The sequence below is a fragment of the Solanum verrucosum genome, unplaced genomic scaffold (assembly GCF_900185275.1).
Source record: "Solanum verrucosum unplaced genomic scaffold, falcon-dt-bn FXZP01000148.1, whole genome shotgun sequence".
Lineage (NCBI taxonomy): Eukaryota > Viridiplantae > Streptophyta > Magnoliopsida > Solanales > Solanaceae > Solanum > Solanum verrucosum.
The window spans coordinates 89007-111592 of record NW_026020184.1 but is presented as its reverse complement, the minus strand read 5'-3'; the positions used below and the strand labels follow the sequence as shown (position 1 = coordinate 111592).

Genomic DNA, 22586 nt, shown 5'->3' with positions numbered 1-22586 from the left:
CCTACTCAGGCCGGTGAGCCTTCAGGTACCCCTAGCACTTCCACTTTTATTCCTTCTAGTTCTGCTATTGATGCTACTACTTCCACTACTGTTGTTACTGTTGCTGCTTCCTGGCCCCCGTTGACCCAGACTATGTTGTTTAAGATGGGCCATCTGGCCCAATTTGCTGATGTACGTGCCTCCTAGGTAGAGGTTGTTGCACGAAGGATGATTGAGAGGGCCATTGTTGCTGTCATAGCTTCTATCCGAGCTGAGTTGAGAGAGCACCTAGAGTTGATTTATGCACATGGATTGGCTTTGGATGCCCTCACAGTGCGAGTAGAGGCATGTGAGCAGGGTAGGAGCCAGTCTGAGGATATGACGGCCTTGAAGGTCGATATTAATGGTTTGAGGCGTGATGTGGATGAGCTGAAATCTGTGGATCTTTCTATGTTATTCGGCATAGTGGACCTTCCCAAGGTCCGGAGTACAAAGTTCCCAGCCATTTCTGAGATCCCTCCGGCTACTACGACCGGAGATATTGTTGTGGTTGATGAGGATGCTGATTCAGATGATCCCAAGATTGATGATGAGGATCTTGGTGCACGAGATGTTGCATTATGTGATGACCTGGAGGACCTCGAGGGTGCGATGGTGCAGACAGTTGTGGAGGCATCTCTTAGGGATACATCGATGTTGGGATCTAGTGGAGCAAATGATGGAGCTGAGTCAGGCACTAATGCCATGACTGAGGGAGTCACAGATATAGAGAGTTCACCTCAGGCTTAGCCTGACAACGGGATCTTGACTCTTTTCAGCTTTATTTTCAGACTTTTTATTTCATTTGTATTTGAGGACAATTACTAGTTTTGTTTGGCGGGGTGAGGTATATTTATACCTACCTCTTTTGGGCTATTTTATGGATAATTTTCTTGTTGTGACCGATTGTTGAGAATGTTTGATTTTGTTTGTTACTATTGGTTTTTGATCCATTGGTTTTTAATGTGAATGTTGGTTTTGACCCAAATTAAAAATTTGTCACCTCTTGATATTTGTGAATGTAATTGTTCTCTTACAAATTTGAGTGTCGATTGCGATTAATATCGATGACTTGAATAGTGCTCTTGATTGAATGATATGTGTGTGCAATTCCAATGAGGAAAATTTGAGTTGCATAAGCCATATGTGAACTCTTAGCATCTCATTGTGATTGGCGAGTTGTCGAAATAAATTTTGTGATGATCGTTACGCGCGAGCTAAAATTGTAGAGTCTTGTTTGATGATTGTGTTGAATGCCATGTGTGGTGAGATTGCCTTGAAATATGCTTGTTAATACCTAGAACTTGCCCTGTTAGTCAATTGACTAATGTAGGTGAATGAGAGAGATGATCTTAGGCAAAATTATGGAGAGATGAGCCAAAATTGCTATTATACCTCTTTTGATCACCTTGTGAGAGTGTGAACCTTGTATGGCACCGTTTGAGCCTACCATTTTCTTTGGATGAAACTTGAGCACATTTGAACTCTTTCCTTCCCACCTAAAACCTTCACGAAACATTGATCCTTTTGAGAAATTCACTCTTGAAGAATTGTGTTGAAAAAATTGGAACCCCTCCATATAAAAAAAAGAAGAAGAAGAAAAGCGAAAAAAAAGAAGATTAAGAAAGAAAAGAATTGGTTCAATAAAGTTTGTACAATGGATAAAATAAATGGGATGTCCAATGAGTCATGCTTAAAAGAGCATAGGGTGGATTGTGAAAATAAAAAAGAGTGAAAGAAAATGAGAAAAAGTGAAATGCAGGTCATGCTTCATGAAGGTAGAAGTCACTAAGCCAAAATGATCATACATTAACCCTCAGCCTCGTTACAAGCCTTGAAAGACATTTGTGATCTTGATTGAGCTTAATGTCATGTTTATTGGAAAATACGGACAAGCATATGCGTAGAATCATGCATGTATTTATCTTTGAAAGTGTGAGAGTTATTTTTGATTACTTAATTCTAAAATTTTGATGAGCCTAGTGTGAGCATGAAATCATTCTTGGTGTGAGGGAATTCGAATACTTTTGTTGAGCTTGAACTTGCATTTGAAGCAAGCATTGTGAACTTGAATTATATTTGATGATGGCTAGTCATAGTTTGAAACGTGTAATGCACAATTGAACATTGCATGCATAGTTTGAATCTCTTGTGTGCATTCATGTTGAGTCTTGAGTAGCACAATTTATAGACATCTTTGTTGAACTGATTGATCTTGTGTTTTACTTGAGGACAAACAAAAGTTTAAGTTGGGGGTGTTGATGAGTCGGGGATTTCGACTCATTAAGGACTTAATATCTAGAGTTTTAGTGTCATCAATGCCTATTTTATGCTCTAAACTAATGTTTAAATGCTAATTTGCAGCAATGAAGGCAAAAGAGCAAGGCAAGGACATTACCGGGAAAAATGAGGTGAAAAGCTGAAAAAGTTGAAGACAAGAAAGGCTGATGATCGTCAAGACCACTGGCGAGTCGTCGACTGACTCTTCAGCTCGCCAAAAGTTACAACAGTCCAGCCCTGGGAGAAAGCCAACTGGACGATGGAAAATGGCATTTCGACGAAGCGCCGACTGGATCAATAGTGGAGATCCTGATTGCCTAAAGTCATAGAAGAGAAATGATGAATAGTCAAGTCAAGAAGGAGATGGAAGGGGACATTTGGTGCAAGTCGGCGATGCTCCACTTATTCCGCTGAATGGCTCCGAAGCCAAAAAACCTGGGAACTTAAAAATAAAATTTTGAAAAGAGGAAAAGAAGTTCCCACATTCTAACTCTGGGTTTTTTTTTATCTAAAGCACTCTGAACATTGTTTTTAATCTTTTCAAGTAGGAATTTAGGGTTGTTTTTTATTTGGAACTAATTTTGAGCATTGTTAAGACCTGCAATCTGTTACCCAAACTGATAGAGAACATAGTTGGTAACATTTTCTTGCTTTTTATGATGTTTGGCTAAAACCTCCATTCTTGGGGGGTGTGATTAGGTGATTAATTGTTTAAATTAGATTATGAGTGTTAGTATTTCCTAATTTGATTGTTGATTTGAAGTGGATTCAGTTTGTAATTGAGTTTTAATTGATGAATTGTAGTTGCAAATACAGTTCTAGTTTAGTATTCTAGACTTGCTTGAGAAGATGTTTTAGAATTAAGGTTATCAATTGATGATTGTAGTGATTGGGTTATTTTACATTCAGCTTGAGAAAGTGGGTCTGAATTTGATCCAACCAATCTACCTCGAGAGAGTAGATTAATTGAGGTTTTGGGTTGTTCATATTTGTTGGGCTTGTCGAGGTTCGAGAGAACTTGCTTGATTCGTAATAGTTGATTGAGAAATAGTTGTTACACCTAAAGCCTAGCCTACCCACTAAGATTCAACGGTTTTTAGTAAATAATAATCACCTGTACAATGAAATTGGCATTTAATCGATCACATCTCCAAGGATCTATCTCTACTTGATTACTCCCGTATTTTCATAGTTGTTATTTGCTCACTCTAATCCCCCCCCCCCAATTGACACTAGTTGTCAAACCCCTGACATTTACTTTAATTTTTTTGAAAATGTCTAATCCTACAATCGATTAGGACACTTCTTTCACTTCGTAATTGAATTCTCTTTTGTATCACTCCCTGTGGGATCGACCCCAATTCTTTGTTGGGTTTATACTTGATTGTGACCGCCTAAACATAAAATTGGATGACTTGTAGTTGAGCATTATCATAGTTCTGGTGCTCTTGACACCATGAGAGGTGAGCTTGCTATCTTGCGAGTAGATGTAGACCAGCTGAGGTCTACTGATATTTTGATGCTATGGGGCGATGTTCCCCTACTAAATGTTCCAGCCTCCATATCACCGACGATGCCCAGAAGTAAGCCACCTCTAAGTGTGCAGCAGAATGGGATAGATGAAAGAGTTGCTACTGATGAGAATGAGAGGGTTGTCGATGAGTTGATCAAGGAGACTGATGAGGATGAGTTGAGGAGAGACGAGGATGAGCATGGTATTGTGCAAACACTCACAGAGTTGGAGGACACTAAGGAGATGATTGTCCAGGCTACCTTAGAGAGATCCCTCTGGGAGACCTCCGCAATCGACACTAGTAGAGTCTCTTCAGACTCCACCATTCCTCCCAGTGATGTGCAGGGCACTAATGCCCAAGCTGATGCCACATTGCTGCCACAAGTAATACTATTTTCGGGAATTGATGCCTCGGATGATGTTACTCCTAGAGATTCCTCCAGTTGATAGCACTCCACAAGCGTAGCCTATCAAGGGGACATTTTTACTCTTCCTCCCGTACTTATTACTTTTGCATTGAAGACACTACATATTTATCTTTTGTGGGGTGAGGGCCTTTGTGCCAATATTCCATTTTTTCTTTGTATTTTTTTATTTTAAGTTTTGGATGATTGTAGTATCATATTTTTGTTTATATTATGGTGTTTTCCTTGGTTTGGTGTAGCTCTTGTTGGCTATTTTGTTTTTTTATCAAATATGTAACTACTCCATGAGTTTTGAAAATCATGAAATGCTTGAGTTTCATTGATAATAATTCAAGGATTGATTGTATTCAATATCGATGTCTTGAATAGTACTCATGATGAGAATGATTTATAGTGTTGGTGTTGCAATAATGAAATTGATGTGGTTGCACTTTTGAGCGATCTCTTTGAATCTTTTGTTCACTACCTTCGTTTTGATGTGAGCCTTGCAATGAACATCACACATACGCTTTTGATCTTTTTCAGGATGTGCTAAATGAGTGTATTTCAAAGTTACATGTGTGGTGAGGTCTGACTTGAAAGCATGTGAGTGGTCCTAGAATTTTTCTTGTTAGTCTAATTGTCTAAACCTTGGTAAATATAAGGCATGATCTTAGGCAACAATTCTAAGAGGGAACTCAAATTCTCATATCTTTGTGACTACCTGTGAGGGTGTACATCCATTTTGACACCATTTGAGCTTAAACCATTTGTTCACAAAACCAAATTAAAACCTCTTGAGACAAATTGTCCCCACCTTCTCACCCAAAATATTTTTTGAAGCATTGTTATGTTTAAATAGCTAACTAAGGCCAAAAGCCTAAGTTGGGGGTGTGGAAAGGAAGGAGGAGTGAAAGCCAAGTGAAGGGCAAAGAAAGATAAAATGAGACTCAAATTTGAAGTTTGTTACAAAAAGAAGAACCCTTATTTATTTTTAAAAACATTGTGATGAAAAATATTGAAAGTTGAAATGAAAAAGAGAGGTTGATGAAATAAAGGGGATTCCGAATAAAGTAAGTGAAAAGTCAAAGTTTGAGTCCTCAAATGAAAAGGAATAAAAAGAACTTGAGAAGAGGTGAAGATGATTGCAAAAATGCTTTGAATTTGTGAAGTCACTAAGCCAAATTTACCATACCTTAACCCCCAACCCAATTAAAATCCTAAAAGACCCCTAAGATCTTGTGTGATGATTGAAAAATATGGGCAAGCCTATGGGATGAAGTTTGCATGTATTTCTCTTTTGAGAGAGTGAGAGTTACATAGATTTCGTATTTCTTTGTTTATTTTCTTTGTGAGAGCATGGAATCATTCTTGATGTGAGGGAACTTGAAAGTATTTGTTCAAACATGGTCTTGCATAAGAAAAAAATACTATAGTGAGCTTGAGTTTGTGTTGAAACCAGCTAGTCATCATTAGAAGCTTTTTTATCATGATTTAGTGTAGCGTGTTGTTGAGACTAGTCTTGAAATGGAACTTGCATGTTAGCTCTCAGTGAGTACTGTTTTAGACACCCTTCCTAAGTTAATTGTGTTCTTAATTTACTTATGGACGAGGAAAAGTTTAAGTTGGGGTATTGATGAGTGGTATATTTGCACTCATTTGAGGCCTATTTAGTTCAACAATTAGTGTCCTCAATGCTTAATTATGTCTTATTCTAATGATATTTTTGATGATTTGCAGCTATGAAGGCTAAAGGACAAGGAAATGATAAATGTTTAAAAGAATGGCCAAAAATGTAAAAAGAAGAGTAAACTATACACTGATGATCGCCAAACAAGAAAGGTGGATCGCTTAGTGCACATGACCTCATCCAAAGTGACAGTTCACAATACTTGTATTTATTGAGGCAGGTCGGAGAACTCCAAATGGAAAGGCAAATCGCCAAATGAGAAAGGGCGAACATGTTGACCATAGCCGAAGGCGACAGTACAAAGAGAAAAACTGAAGGCTCGAAAGGCAAACTAAGGTGGTACTCGGCAATACGCCGATTGTGAAAGAAAAATTCAAATGAGCTCGCCGACTGATGTTCAAACACCTGAAGCCTAGAGGAAGAAAAAGCGAGCTAGAGAGTAATCGGTGATCCGCCCATTGTGATCGGCAAGCTCGACTAATGTCACCTAATGGGTAGCGTATTGAGTTTTGGGCCAAATTTTGAGAAACTATAAATAGCTCAAAGAAGAGAGAAAAATGAGGAGACACGTGAGTTGCAATAGAGTTTGGTGTATAAACAAGTGAAGGGAGAAAAACACTTCACGAACACATCTAGTTTTTGGGGTTATTCAACTTTGTTCTTGAAATTGACAAATTGAATTGAATTAAAAGTGGATTTTCTTGTAATTGCTTAATTTCATGTGACCCGTGGTTGCTTTCATGAAAGGTATAATTTCTTTGTCTTTTGTGATGGGTAGCTAAAACTTCAAGATCTAGGGGTACAATTATGGAGTTGGGTGTTGATTTAATGTAGTGGGTACTGTGTTATCCTCTATTTTGTTGTTGTTCATACATGAATTTGGGCTAATTAGCATGGGGTTAATTTATGGGTTAAGGTTGCAAACTTAATTCCTACTTTGGATCTTCGGTCGATGCCCGAAAGAGATTGATTGGAGTGGGTAATTAGTCTGATACTAGCAATTTAGGTTTGATATTTGTAACTTGCTTGAAAATAGAGGTTATGGGTCGGATCTATTTGCCTTATTTCTGCATCGAAAGTGAGAATATAGTAAGTTAATAGGTTGTCGCGTATAGCACCCAGTCTATTCATGAATGTTCATCACTATAGAGCAACACAATTACCCTTGTATGACATTGATTTCCAATCCCCGCACCCCTAGATTGCTTGTTACTTCTTGAATTTTCTGAAATTTTAGTTTAATTGTGATTATTGATAACCAAATTCATTTATTAAATTGGTGGAATCATCCACCCACTTGTTCTTACAACTACAAATGAATGATTTTACAATTTAAATTTCTTTATAGAATTTTCTAAGATATACCATTCTCTATGGCATTAGACCCCAACTTTTCGTTGGGTATTTTTTATTGACGACGATTGATGTCTCTTTTAATTGGTTTTGAAGATTACATTTGAGTGTTATCAAGGTCCCACTGAAGAATTCAAGCAGACATCAATGTTATCATGACAGTATATAGATATAGTGTGATATATAGTATCATGGATGCCTCACTAAAGGACTAAAGGATCAAAGTATGCATCAATGATACCATGACACCACGTAGATATATTTTGATGGTATCATGAAGGTCTCACTGAAGGATTGAAGTAACGTTCAACGAATAAATAAAGTATATCATGATTTAAGAAAAAAAATAATGGAATAGGAAGAAAAATAATAATAATAATAAAAAGGAACATGAAATAAGAAATGTAAAAATAAAAGGAACCAATAGAGGAGAAAAAGTGGAAATGGGAGAAAAATAATGGAAAAAATGAATAAAGAAATAAATGAGAAAAAAAATAAAACGAAGAAAATATAAAATATATTTTTATTAGTTTTGATTTTAATAAATAAGTTAGTGATTTTGGTATTTTTATAATTACTTCTTGTTGTAGTCTAATTATTTAATTTTCCTTTATTTTTATTAGTCTAAAAAAGTTAGCTACTATATTTATTTTTGAATATTATTATATTTAAAAAATAAACAAAAAAGGCAAAAAGGAAGTAAACAACATTTTACATGAAAAGAAAGGTTGAACATTTCCCAAAAAAAGGACAAAATACAAAAAGTGTTGACATCACGCTAATGTTAGGTTTGAGGAAAGAAAAAAAGGCATCAAAAGTAAAAGGGTAGCCACTAGTAAATAGTTTTCCCTTTTAGAGTACACATGTTCTTTTCCCTAATAAAAACAGGTTGAGGCCCAATTGAATTTTAAATAAATGTAAAATTTTAAGTATAATTGCTAACATTGGTAGTATTTTATGAAGGAGGTTTTATATAAATGAACTCTTTTATATTGATTGTTATCCTTTATTGGGGTGCTTGTTTTTTTATCATAATCTATTGAATATGTTTACTTTTAATAGCTAAAATCACTTCATTGCTCGCCCTCATCTCCATCCAACCTCGTCAGAGATGGCTTCTCGGGAGAACAAAACAACTAACAACAACCTTCACAATTCTCATTTTTCTTTTTCACCTCTACAACACCACCAAATAGATCCAATAACAACACATAAGACAACAACCAAATCGAAAAACCATTGAATTCCAACCAAAAACCACGAGCTTTGTAACAATCGTCTTCCGTCCTCATTAGGACGATAACCTATATTAAAAAAGAATCATTCTTTCGATCTTCATATAGAACCTTCATAGTACACGAAGTTGTAAAATGGAACAGGTTTCTCCAATAGTGAGTGGACTGCATGGTAATTTATTTTTGGGTTCGTTGGACCTACTAGTCTGGCAATAGTTCGGTAGTGGTGATTTATCAAAGAAAAAGTGAAGCTTCGAAAAGTTGTATTAAAATTAGATTTAAATTATATTAAATATAAACAATAGCTGTAAAACAATTCGAATTAAATATTATACATTGTTATGAATTTGATGGTTTGTTATTCTTGAACAAATGTAATACATTTAAATAGTACTAGAATATTTGAAGTTAGCATATAATACTTCAAAATATATTTGTATTAAAAAATATTTTAATTATACATTCACCGCGTGCATTGAAACATACCTATAATATATTGAATTAAAATTGTATTATAATTGTTGCTTAACTTTTTTCTTCTCATAACAAAGACACCTGATGAAAAGGAGAACATTAAGATGGAACACAAGACTTCGATCAGCACAACAAGGCGGCAAATATTACAAGAATAAACAAAATAATCAGCCACCAACAGCACACTGGACAACTACAACAATCAGAGGTTTAAAAAAATAAGAATGCCAAGAGCAGCGTATGTATCACATTCTATGTAGCTTGTTGGAAGTATAATTTACATTCAGGCAAGGCTTCCAAGAAACTCGAAATCAGTTCTGGTGGCAACTGTAGCCGTAAAAGCACTTGGTGATATCTTTCAATTACCAAAAGCACTGTGTTCTCCAGATCCACATCTTCCAAACAACCTGGAGTAATTGAATAAATATGAGGAGGGGAAAGCAATGCAATTCTTAGAAAATGAACATCAATATTGAAGATATTAAACACATAAAGGCAGTAAAAGAAGATGCAACTATTCAAGTAAAGTCAACCAGGATGTATTTATCCTAATTTAATTGTGATATCTGAGCTGAATGGATATAAACGATGCATGTGGCGATAAGCCAACTCCAACATAAGATTGAGGTATACTTTATTGATTGAAATTTGAGAGAAAAGACATCAGTGCTGAAGTAGAAATTGTTGTTTAAATGTGACAACCCACAGAAGATAGTGTCAACTTGACATCTAAGTCTGTTTGCTACATTTAGGCAATTTAAGATTCCAAACTTTGACAAGCAGAACATCTCATCCCAAGATAAAATCATTAGGATTCCAAAGTAAGCAAAATCATGTTTATTATTTTTGTAAGTTAAAGAAATGAAAAGGTTTGAGTGATTTCTCCTTTAAAACAGCTAGAAGAGATTAATTTTCTTTATTTCTATAAACAGTTCAAGTAGGTAATATTTTTCCACCCTGCGCATCAAATGTTCAAACGTCTGGTATTTTGAAAAATGAGAGCATTGGCAGGCTTACCCAGTTCAATTTCTAGCTCTTGATCTTCCGCATCACCTTCTTCCACAATGGTTCCATTTTCCATTTCCGCGGCTGTCTTGGCACACCTCTCCAAGAACTCTTGTTCAGTTTCTTCTCGTTCATCATCTTCAGAGTCCTAGCATTGAATTAAGAACAATAACAGTCAGCGTTCATTATTCCAAAGGTATTAATGTACATTTACATGATGAATGTAGTCACTTTGCACGCAGGGGATTCGGGGTTTGTGTTCCACATCTCCATTTTACTTATCAGGAAAAGGAATATATGATGAATGCATAGCATATGCACTCTTCCCCTTCCTTCCACCACAAGCATTTCATGTATGTATGACAGAGCGAACAAACAAAAACCATGGATAATGATGCAAAAAGACAACAATATGGCAGGCATCATCAACAATTTCCTGTGATATTATATCTTTTCTTTTAAGAAAATTCCTGTAATTATTATATATAAACATTGACTATTTTAACTAGAGAAGGTGGTTATGAAAAAAGAAACAGGCTCTGATAATCATTGTTTTCAAGTCGCAGTGTGTTTTTTTATGAAAAGAAAAATGTGTTACCATCAAGAAAGCTGGTGAAATGTGCGAAAATTTCAACTTACATGGAAGGACCACAATTAAGTTAAGAGCCATAATTTGCTAATGAGACAAAGCTCATGTCAGAAGGCTAAGGAATTATCGTGAACGCAAAGACTCATTAGTCACTATTATTTCACTAACCCAAAAAATGGAGTATAATGTATGTTCTACAAATAGAACACACTTGGCCATAACGAAAAGTAGGACTTACGAACATGATTACCATGTAACAATGTCTACCTGACAGCCAAAAAAATATGTGGGTGGGGGAGGGGGAAGCTAAAGATAATTAAACAAGACAGAATTAGTTCAGTGACCTAACCTCATCATCATCATCTTCAGTTTCCTCATCACCAGAAGCCTGATCTTCACTTTCTTCATCTTCATCTTCCTCTTCTTCTTCCAGTTCTTTAAACTTCAGAAATGCCTCCATCAGTGATGCAACGCAATCATGTAGCAATAAACTCCCTTCATTTTGCCGTCCTATCAGCTTGTCAAGAGATTGTGCCAGTGCCATCACTGGTAAAATTATAATAGAAAAAAACAGACATAAGGAGATGGTGCTGATGAGATTCTTAGGAGAAAGTTTTCTACACCCAATAAGAGAAGAAAAATTGAATACTTAGAAGGCAAAGCAAGGAAAAACACAAAAGTTAACCACAAGGTATGATCAAAATTAGTGTTAGCTTGCAATCTATTAACAAGCATCGTAGTTGTGGACAGATAAACAGATCTAGATAGACACAGTAGCATTTCCAGAACAAACAAAAAGGACTAACGTAGAGCCCATCACCAAAATATCCCTTGCCCCATGAGAGAAAGTCAAGTGGGGAAGTTCCTAATTGCGCTAAAAATCTTAAGAAGTAGGGGAAAAAGAAATAGAATACTAACCTACCAACTTGATCTCAGCCTCTGATGACAAACTATGGCCAAATCTGCTTGTTGAGATAATTGCCAAAGCGGATAGAAAACTTGTAAAGCCTTCATGTTCAATGCCCTCTATAATCTTCTCTACAATATCAGGAAAACACAAATAACACGACGCTATTGCAAGCAACAAAGGATTCCATAGTGGGACAGGCTGGTTTTTAATCTCTCTAAAACGAGAAAATGCTGCCTGACACAAGGAAATCACCAAAGATTGCTTGACACCTTCTCCTTCAGGTAAGTAACTGGGATTATGTAACAGAATGTGGACACAAGAGGATGCCCTCCATACTGCAGATGGATATTGTGAGAAAGCTTCGGTAATGAATGCACCAATTCCTTCAAGGATGGATTTTTTGGGAACAGGTGGAGCAGGAGGCAACGGCAGCTTCCCCACAAGAAAGTTCTTCACAGCAAATTTCTTGTTTAGGCTAACTGCTTTCTTGATACAGTTAAAAGCTGATAAATCCTCCATCTCCTCCCATGCATGCCAGTCAGCTATGAGATATGACCAGACCAGCATCAGCTCTGAGACTTTTAGCTTCAAAAGATCGTCAGCTTGGGTAATTCCTTGCAAAATGAAACCAAGCAATGTGGAGCAGTCATCAACACATGATGAAGGGGGCACTGAGAAGGCAACCTCATGTTCCTGATAATTGGAAAATATATATGAGAAGATAACAAGAGATTTGAGTATATCAAAACCAAAAGATATATTAAAATCCGCTTATCACTCTGTTATCCCAAGTTGAATCTATGAAACGGAGACCTCTATCTTCTTAATCTTTAGAGTAGATATTATATATAGGATGATCTGTACACTCTGGTACCCAATACAGAGGCAATACGAATAGGAATGTTGACGGCGACCAGTTAAGTATCAGTTGAATTTAACTCGGGTTCTTGTTGGTGGAAGAACTGAATCAAAAAGAGAGACTCTAGCTGTAAGATATCTACTGGAAGCATCGCCAAAGTGGACATCTTATTCGAAGAGAAAGATCTAAAGTATCTGGATTACTTTGTGTGTATGATCGAAGATCCAGTAGGTAGTCACTCCCTTCTCAGAGAACCGTACGTGAGTCTTCCGCCTCATACAGCTCTGTCCGAGCTTCCATCAATATATGAACAGCTTTGCCTTATGCATGAGAAGCTAAAAGACTTGATCTAGTTAAGCTTGGTATGGAATTCAGAACACAAAACAAACATCTATTGCCGTATAAACACTAGAGTTAAGCAGCATCCACTACTAAGGTGATTGCATTTTCAATATAGAAAAATGAGCTTGAACAGGCTTCAAGCTTGATGTTACAGGAATAAAAAGGAAATATTTTACTGAAGTACTGAGTATATTCATTGACACAAAAAGTAAATAATGGAATATATATGCATACACACTTGTGTTGTGACCTATCCATTTACTCTAAAATTAATTTTGATACATGGCTCAAGACTAACCATCAGTGGAGCAGATCTTAGCCACGCATGCTGTAGGAGATCTGAAAATGCTCTCATCATGGTGGTCTGACCAGAAAGCCACAATTGACTAGAATCATCCTGCTCATTTTCTTCCGATGCTGAGTTTTCCCAACACTGAGCCATCACTGCTAGTGTTGCAAAGCACTGTTCCACCATCTATCAGACGAAAGTCAGTAATTTCAGATCTCAATATGCCTTCAATTATACATGTGGATGAGTTCATTTTTTAAAATTTCATATTTGGGTGAAGAGCGAGGTTGATTCTACTCATCTAGAACATAAAAGGTGATTTAAGAATTTGTCTCAAGGTACCTCAGTTACAAGAAGGAATCGTATAGTTTAGTCTTATTCCTATCAAAGTAATGACTCTTGAATCCCTGACCATGTGACATGATATCAACAGGACTGGGAGAGACGAGGTTTCATTGAACTAAAGGGCAAGCAAACCAACCTATATAACCTCCATTTAAACTATAAACAATGAATAGTGAACAATATATCTCCATGAAATGTGCACAAAAAATGTTCTGATTTTCATGCCAGTTACCAAAATGGTAATTAGAATCATCAAATGATTCACTAAAGAATAAAAATACAAGTATGTCAGACACATAAGAAAATACCAGAGGCCATGGCTCCAGATCTAAAGGCAAGTTCTTTGAAGTTTCTTTAACCAACAGACAAACAATATCTGGAATATGCGGTGAAAGTTTTTCAGTTGCAGCCTCGACCATAGTGCTTAGAAGCTGAAAGTAAATGGAGCTATCTTCTTCCTCATCACTAATACTATGACAAACCACTTGAAGAAGTGGTAACCACTCAGGTGGCATGTACTCATTCTGCAGTACCAAAAGGTCAAGCATTATTTAAACTATCATACTTCAGGTTCATAAAATAGGTTAGCCATACCCACTTACTTCAACGAGTTGGGCAATCGCAGCAGCAGCTGTCACCCGCACAGGATAACAAGAAACATCCCCTATATCTGACATTTGTAATGCTTTCACTAATGAAGAATAAATATCAGCACTCATACCCTGTTGTGGAAAGAGAAAAAAGGAACTTACTCCAAAAATATGCCTAATAGCAAACAAGATGTTAAAAAGTATCATCAAGACAATTATCTCACTTCAGAAAGGCATGAAGCAAGCTCTCCTAGGACCCAATTTGCAGTGGCAATTAAATATGGTTGAGGAGTTGGTGTTTCATACAGTGGTAGCACCCGATTCCTAACTAGAGTATCCGTAAATCCAGGACTCTGCTCTGTTAGAAACTGAGAATACAATGCCACATAAGTAACATAAGTACAGAACTTTTTAATTAAGAAAAATAATATTTGAAATAATGATCTATCCTTACATCTAAAAGGCTGCTATAGGCCATCAGGACTCCGTAATATCTGTGAAAGTTTAGACAAGGAAATGAAAGTAAATCTCGTACACAGGATGCAAGCATGATCAAGGAAGGTCAGAAAAAAGAAAAAAAGTCTGGATAAATGGAAAAATAAAGCAGGATAATTTAGTTAACGGCATGACAATAGAATGAGCACTCTATGTCTTAAGCAAACTTAGAGTTCAAGGAATTATAGAGTAATATAATGTATCTTAGAACTTTAACAGAACAAGTTTAGTGTATTTGCACGTGTGTCTCGCGTCAATCGGTAAAACTAGATACAAGAGGAACAAAATTATTAAAAAATAGCAATTGACGTTAAAGTAAACATTATATCTTTCAAAATGATAAGAATTTCATATAGGAAGGTTAAAAAGTTATTTAACTAAACATGAACCTCTTCCTTTAATTTTTTTAATTTATTTATTTATTTTACTTACCATAATTTAAGTAAATATTTATGTAAGGTAACAGCATTGATTTTAAAGTCATAAATGTTAGGACATTAATATAGTTCAAATTAGAGATTTAAGAAGCAAAACTTTGATCAATTTTAAAATATTAAATATTTAGGAGTTCTTACCTATTACAAATAAGTAAAGATTTAACAGTTTTTCTTTTAATCAATTTCAAAGTCCTAAATATTGGGATGATAATTAAACGACAATTATTTGAGGAAAATAGTAAAAGAAAATTTTGTCTATTGGGAGAGGTGATTAGACTCCCACGACGCTATTTCATATTATCGAGGACATGACTCTAGATAGGAAGGAGTGGAGGTCACGTATTAGGGTAGAAGGTTAATAGAGGTGGTGTGTTGTCGTAACGTGCGTAGGTTTAGGCTTGTTTAGTATCTGTCGTAAAACTAGTCGTACCCTTGTAGTTCTTGTCATATGTTGTTTATTGTGTTTCGATTATCACATTATTTTGTTGTTGTTGTTATTGTTTCTTTCATGTAGACTTAACACTGATCTTCTTGCTAACGGTTGTGTTTTCTTCATTGTTTTCTTCTTTTTTACTTGGGTTTGATGCACTTGAGCCTAGGGTCTTTCGGAAACAACTTTTCTACCTCCACGAGGTAGTTGTAAAGTCTGCGTATACTCTACCCTCCCTAGACTCCACTTACTGGGATTGCACTAGATATGTTGTTGTTGTAGAGTCTTTTAATGAAGGGTAAAAAGTTCGATCAAACCTTCATGCTTTTAAAGTAATATAAATAAATAGCACCAACCATTAATCCTATTGAATTTTAAATGGTGAACTTGCTGTGAAGTACAGTGATATATGACCATAAATTACAAAGTTAAAGGAGTTGATATCATAATTCTGTTTTTAACTCACTCATTTACTGTGTTTTCTCCATTATCGGTTGGAACAGGAAACTTTGACAAGAATGGAAGCACCAACAACTCCCCCATCGAACTGTAACCTTTTCTTTTGTTCTTTTCTCCTTTCTTACGCTTTGATGAAGCTGTGGAAGTCTTGACTGGCGGTCCCTAGAAGCCCAAGAATAAATCACAGATAACTATGTGAATTTTAATAGAAGAAGCTAGAGCAATATAAATTATAGAAAACTAACCTTAGATAATGAAATAACACCAAGCAAGTTTAAAGCACTTTTCCTTGCTGTAAACAAGTCATCTCTCAATCCAGAAATTTCTTCCTGCAGTATCATAAAGATCAGACAATATCCTGCGAATGTTTAGAGTATACAACTTCTAAAGAAGATCAAATATTAGAACATACAAGGTCAGACGGAAGATTTTTCCTTATGTATTCATCCGGATCTTCTTCCCACTCTACTGTGTCCTACTTAACAGGCATTTAAGCCTTTAATCAGAACTTCACAAGAGTATGTCACAACAAAAGAAAGAAACTCATGAACATAGGTATAGAGCTCTCTGGAAGGAAAATTCGTGGAATAGCTGACCTTCTCATTCTTCACAAGAGCTGGGAAGATTGCAGAATTAAGCAAGGAAGAAAAGTGAGGTGAAACCAGTCGCCATCCCTGTTTCAGATGATGATGATAATATACTTTAGCTTGGAGACTTGAACAGTAGCAGGCACTAACCATAAAAGTCCTTCCCGATAGAGGAGAAACCAAGGAATTAGCAGAAATGCCTAAAAAGAGAAAGAAGCTAGGAAGGCGAAAGAACAAGCATGAAAATAAATAAACATTGCCTGCTCAAGCTACAAAAAGATAGTCAAGCAAAAGAGAAACTTTTGACCATGAAGACAACTGAACAAACTTACCGGACCTGTCTCTAAAACACGAGAAATAACATCAAAGGCTAACGATACAGTCCTTTCTGACAGCGGATCCAGTTTCTACAACGAAAGAGCAAGTAGATGAAGAGAGAAGATAAAAACAAAAACGATCACAGGAAGAAAGATGAGTATAATGTGTGGGAAAAGCACTTATGAGAAACAACATAAAAGTTCATGAGACATTCTTGACCGAACAGATATTGAGACGAAAGAATAAGTAGATGAAGAGAGAAGATAAAAATAAAAATTATCATAGGAAGAAAGACGAGTATAGTGTGTGGGAAAAGCACTTATGAGAAACAACATAAAAGTTCATGAGACATTCTTGACAGAACAGATATTGAGACTAAGCATAGATTCTTACTTATACGACACAACTTTAGTGTAGTTAAAGAAAGGAGAATCCGACGGCAGCATGCTGAACAAAAGTATCTATTTACTAGGCATTCCAGTGAAATAAGATTATGGAACACCTGATATGAAAGTTCATATTTATAGAACTACCAAGTAATACTCCTAAGACTTACACTTATGATTGTGCTATGCTTGACAATTTCTGAAACGCATTTCACCATATCAGGCATCAGTCTGTCATTGTAAGATGAGAAGAAATTTAAGGAAAAACCAGGATATCTGTATTTTCATTTTGGAGCAAATAAAATGCATTTTGACAGCATACTTGTCAGCAAACTTCCGGTGCCGGGAGACTAAAGCACAGAAAATCAGCAGACTTCGCTTTGCAGTCTTCATCCGCAGAGAATACCCATCTTTGCAAGTCAAGCCACCATCAAAACTTAAAGAATTCAGGATTCGTATCAGATCTTGACAAATAGAAGGAAGCAGAGGAGCCAAGGCAGACGGCATGTGAGATTTCACCTATCAAATTGATAGACTTTAGATTGTAGTACTGCTCAAAGAAGGTTCACAACAGAAACCTTATTAGAGGAAGAAAGATGCTTCCAGATAAATATTTCTAGGACACATAAAAGGACACATTGGTGTAAGAATTCCTCCTAGTAATTTGAATAGGCTTGAAAAGAAGAAAATAGTGCACTGATAGCTGATCTCACCATCAGATCACTTTAATGGTGTATGTTGTAAACTGTTGCTTCCTTTTTCAAAAAAAGGTTAAATAAAGGAAATGAGACTGTTCCTTGGTAAACCAAGTACCAATGTTTCGAATGAAAGAAGATCTATTGTCCTGGCATAGATTAACATCCATGCTCATCATTCACCTTTTTGGACTAGAAAAAGATCTTGTATGCATAGAGCTATATCAAAATACACTAAGTTACAAGGCTTCAAGATCACATGCAAAACGTTGTGAACAAATTACTTTAACTCGTTTACTGATGCCTAGTTCCCATTTTCAGCAGAATTGCTTTTACACGTATAACCAGCTTCCTCTCCTCGATATGCTTGATAACTGTATCAAGCAATTTCCTCCTATCATTTTTGTTATTTTCTATATCCCGAAGGTTTTTAGGATCTGATATATCCAATATGCTGTCTGCTAACTTCTTAACAGAAAAAAATTGAAACAGAACCTAGAGCTCAAATGATAGTTGACCTTTCATGGATCAAACATCATTTGTTGTAAATTTATCCTCACCGCAAAATAGATGCACTTGCATGTGATGAGAAGGATAGTTTCTGGCTGCACTTCTGATGTATGTTGGGCATCTGATACCTGTTTCATGCAACGATGAATTAGCACTTCCATACACTCTAAAGTAACATGTTTTAATATGGAAATACCTAGGAGGAAGAGGAATGTAGAAAATTATGTGGACCTTTTCGGTGCAGAGGTGAAATACAGCAAGTAAGGGTACAAGGATCTCTCTTGTAATAAGTTCTAGCTGTGGTGGAACTGGCTCCTTCACAAGTTTTGGATTCAAAAAGTACTGCCACAAGACATAAGATGAGATCAATATAAGAACCTAAGAAGGTAGATTTTAACAACAGAGTTGAAATAAATGAGGAATTTGGTTTAGCTAATTTTTCTGTCAAAAATAATTTTAATTTTAACCAGATTATAGAACGCTGTTGGTCTATCTTCATATGGATCAACGAGAAGCCTTCTTGGTCACCCGCCAAATGCTTAAGCTTATTTTCAACAATTAGCAAGCTAGGGGTGGCATTTTTCAGGACACCGTTACAGTCAGCAAGGTTCTAACAAACAAAATACAATTCAACAAATAAAAAACATAAGGTGCATGAGATTTGAAGTCACTTGAGTAAATAGATATCAATAGAGGGAAAGTCATCTATATAGGTGGAATCAGAATATAGCTGACACATATTTAAATACCTGGAAGGGTCTAATCAGTGAGTGAAGAATGGTTAGAGCGTTGATGGTTTTCCATTCAGAATTCGGATTCTTATCAATCATATCACTGCGCTGAATGACCGACCTTAGCTCAGGCACAAGCTCAGGCCAAGCATCCTTCTTCACAAACTCAACTGCAATAATTGAGCGAAACTGAAAACAAATAGGAGGAAAGAGAATTAAAAAAACAACCTCATTAATTACACGCAAACGAAGAAAAAGTTATGCCCCAAACACTTACAGCTTCAACTAATATTTTAAGAGTCATAGGTTCGGCTTGAAGCAAAGCGCGCACAAATGCATCTCTAAACTCTTTGGTGATTCCTGAATTTGTATCAATGGAATCAACATTTCTTCTAGTGAAGTTCTTGAGATATGTGGCTGCAGCTACTTTCTGACCTCCGTTCTCACCTCCTATGGAAATGAAGATCGAATATAAAGTGTAGAACAGAAATTAACTTAACAGTTTGCAAAATCATAATCAGGTAAATACTCCTTCAATTTGACAGTTGAATAATCACAATGAATCTATAAATACTCGAAAACAGAGAAATCTGAATTGCAGAGTACCTATGGCGATAGAGAGCAGAGTGAAGGGAAATTCTGGGAGAGTAGAGAGGTGATCGAGAGCATCGGTGGCGGCATTGATGACGGCACCGTCGGGGCTCAGAGTTTGATTGAGGAGCTGAGCAATTTGATGAATTTCCATAACGTATAAGTTGTGGCGCAGCGGCAGAACCCTAGCAAAGACTGCAGCTACAAACACTACACAAGTTGGCAAGAGTTGTAAAAAGAAACAAATAGTTGGCTAAAACAGTTGAAAGCGCGGGAAAATTGATATTCGCGCCGTCCATTTTTTGTCATCGCCCGTATAAATGACATTATTCTTTCTATTTATTAACTTTGAAAATATGAAATTGTATAATTTATTTATGTTTATTGGTTAATATAATTAATCAAAATAAATTAATTTATATTCATTTATTATTGAAGACTTACTTCAAAAGATCAATACTCCCTCGATTCCTTTTTATATGGCACTTTTTAAAATTTCACTTGTATTAAGAAACTATGTAAATTTACAATTATACCATTATTTAATATTTTTTAAGTTAACTTTCAATAAATGATAAATAAGGAATATCTTTTATTTTTAATTTGTTTGTTGAGATTTCTTTTTCAAAATCTTATAAAATAATGCAATGGTGAGAGTAACTAATCAATGTATAAAGTAATTACAATGAACAATAATTATTTATTAATTTTTCTAGGTTGGTCAAATATTTATTTCAAAACTAATTAACCATCAAGCGTATAATAAGAAGAATATTGTAATTTATGCATTGATTTTATAGAATGACAAATATTATGAACCAACTATTTATAGTAAGGAACTAAGGATGACCATAAAAAGGAACCGAGGCAACAATAATGGTAAACTTACATAATTTTTTAAGGGACATGAAATCTAAAATAGTGATATATAAATAGAAATGGAGGCAGTAATAAATAATTTCAAATATATGTTTTGTAAGAGGATGAGTGATCCTAGTGGAGTAATGTAAAATCTGTGCGTCTATATTAACACGCAACAAATTGGTGTGAAATTGGAAGATTAAAAATATAAAAGACTAATTATGCTAAGTAATATTATTTATATATATATATATAGTCCTTCGGTACATTCGTTGCACGTATATTCCGAGTAACATGGTATCTATTTTTATAAAATAATAACAATATTATTAAATCAAAATTTTAAGTAAAAAATTCTGCATGAAAGCTGTTTCAGCCCTTATCAGTAAATAGTAAACTGATCAATTGCAAATTAACAAATATATGATCTCTTATGAAATTCTTTATTTTTCTCATATTGTTCAATAATAGGTGATAATTTTTTCCATATTTTCTTTCGTTAAGTTGTGCTTGATTTCTTCTTCTTCTTCTTCAATAATGAGCAAATCATAAAGCAAGAATACATCTTCCATCCCACTGTAAATGTTACTAATAAATTTTAGTCAATTCCTTTGTTTTGTTTTTCTCCATGAGCACATTAAGGGTCTGTTTGGAAAGCCACTTGGTAATTGAAATTAGTGTAATTATTAAAATAGTAATTATCAATATAGTAATTATCAATATAGTAATTATATTGTTCTGTTTGTTTGCCACAATGTAATAATAGTGTAATTACAAGTGTACTGTTTGGTTGCACAAATACAATCATAAGATTATATTATAATATAACAATAAAAATTAATTATTTTAAAAAAAAAAGTGCTAGACAAATAAGGGCCTTTATAAATGATATTGAATTAAATATTTAGGATATATATTGTCTTTTGAAAATATATTAATTAATGAACATATGTTCTTAATTAATATTATAAAAAATACTTGATTTATACTTTTCAAATAAGTATATTTTTATTAAACTAATCATAAAACCTAAAGGCAAAATGGTCTGATGGACTCTTATACTTGTATGAGTTTGTATTCTGAACCCTTTTACTTAACTCTTTGTCAATTGAACCTTTAAACTCAATTAAAATGAGAATTTTAAATACAGACCTCGCTTAGAAGATTAGTGATCAATCGAATTCAAGGGTGAGCCAGTTCGTCCGGGCTGCCATGAGTTATCTTTTTATTTATGTCCACATCCTCGGACTTAGACTAGTACTTTAGATTTTCGTATGTTTAATTGGGTTGTACCCATTTCCTTAGACTTATGATCCTTGTTAGAGTTTTAGTTTATTGACTTTCAGGTTCTAGGCGTTATTTCGCAATTGTTTTTATTAGACTTTTGGAGTGTATGGGAACTCTATTTTTCCCTTAGCATTTAAACCTGCTTTTGTATCTTTAAATGTCTTAGTTTTGGTTGAGTTTGTTAATTTGGGTTGTAGTAATGATTCTCCCACTGGAGGTTAGTGTGTGTATCAATCACGACGGTCTGGATCATGACAATCACAATATTCAAAAGTTTTCTTTACTTTTACAATTACATCCCCTTTTTAGCTTGATACTTTTGTAGAAGGCTTGTCTCAACAAAACATTGTTGGCATTACTACATAAAATTAAATTTACGTACTATCATTAGATTTTTTAAAAACTTTCATAACTTGTATTAAGTTACAGTTACATAAAAGAAGAATTTCAAATAATGTGTTTCCTAAAATGTAAGAATTTCTATAATTCAATCAAGACAAAACCAATGAATTTATCATGTTATAATTAAATTATGAGTCAAAGGAATTTAAAATATCAAAATATTACAAGGTATAAGATAAGTTAATATGGAGATAACAAATTACGAGAAGTTAATATGGATAACCAATTAAGAGAAGTTAGCATGGATAACCAATTATGTGCAAACAAATGATGCCAAGATTTTGTTTTTGGTAGGTTTGATTTAACTTTGACTTGTGAACAAATATAAAGTAGATCAATATTTATGAAATGTTATTTACAAGATTTCCATAGACTACAAATTAAATACATATAAAAATTAAATTAATTATTTTGAACTAAAAATTTAAATAGTCAATCTAAAAATATAATTAAGAAATAATGGCTTATTTATTAAATCTAATTAAAAGAACACATATATTA

The 22586-nt window shown here is 34.9% G+C and overlaps 1 protein-coding gene across 1 annotated transcript; it reads right to left on the bottom strand.

Annotated features, from left to right (window-relative positions):
• Window positions 1–9105: 9105 nt before the first annotated feature.
• LOC125829299 (uncharacterized) lies at window positions 9106–19828 on the bottom strand. The gene is made up of 21 exons (XM_049508542.1): window positions 19551–19828; window positions 19222–19394; window positions 18963–19133; window positions 18445–18555; window positions 18264–18341; window positions 17331–17527; window positions 17179–17239; window positions 16637–16711; window positions 16314–16391; window positions 16130–16192; window positions 15963–16046; window positions 15725–15879; window positions 14351–14390; window positions 14121–14264; window positions 13909–14028; window positions 13615–13830; window positions 12971–13147; window positions 11480–12164; window positions 10911–11107; window positions 9985–10120; window positions 9106–9374 (listed from the first exon to the last, which is right to left on the bottom strand). Exons 1-21 carry the CDS (start codon window positions 19687–19689, stop codon window positions 9220–9222), a joined length of 3255 nt encoding a protein of 1084 aa, XP_049364499.1. The 5' UTR covers window positions 19690–19828; the 3' UTR covers window positions 9106–9219.
• Between the last annotated feature and the right edge of the window lie 2758 nt (window positions 19829–22586).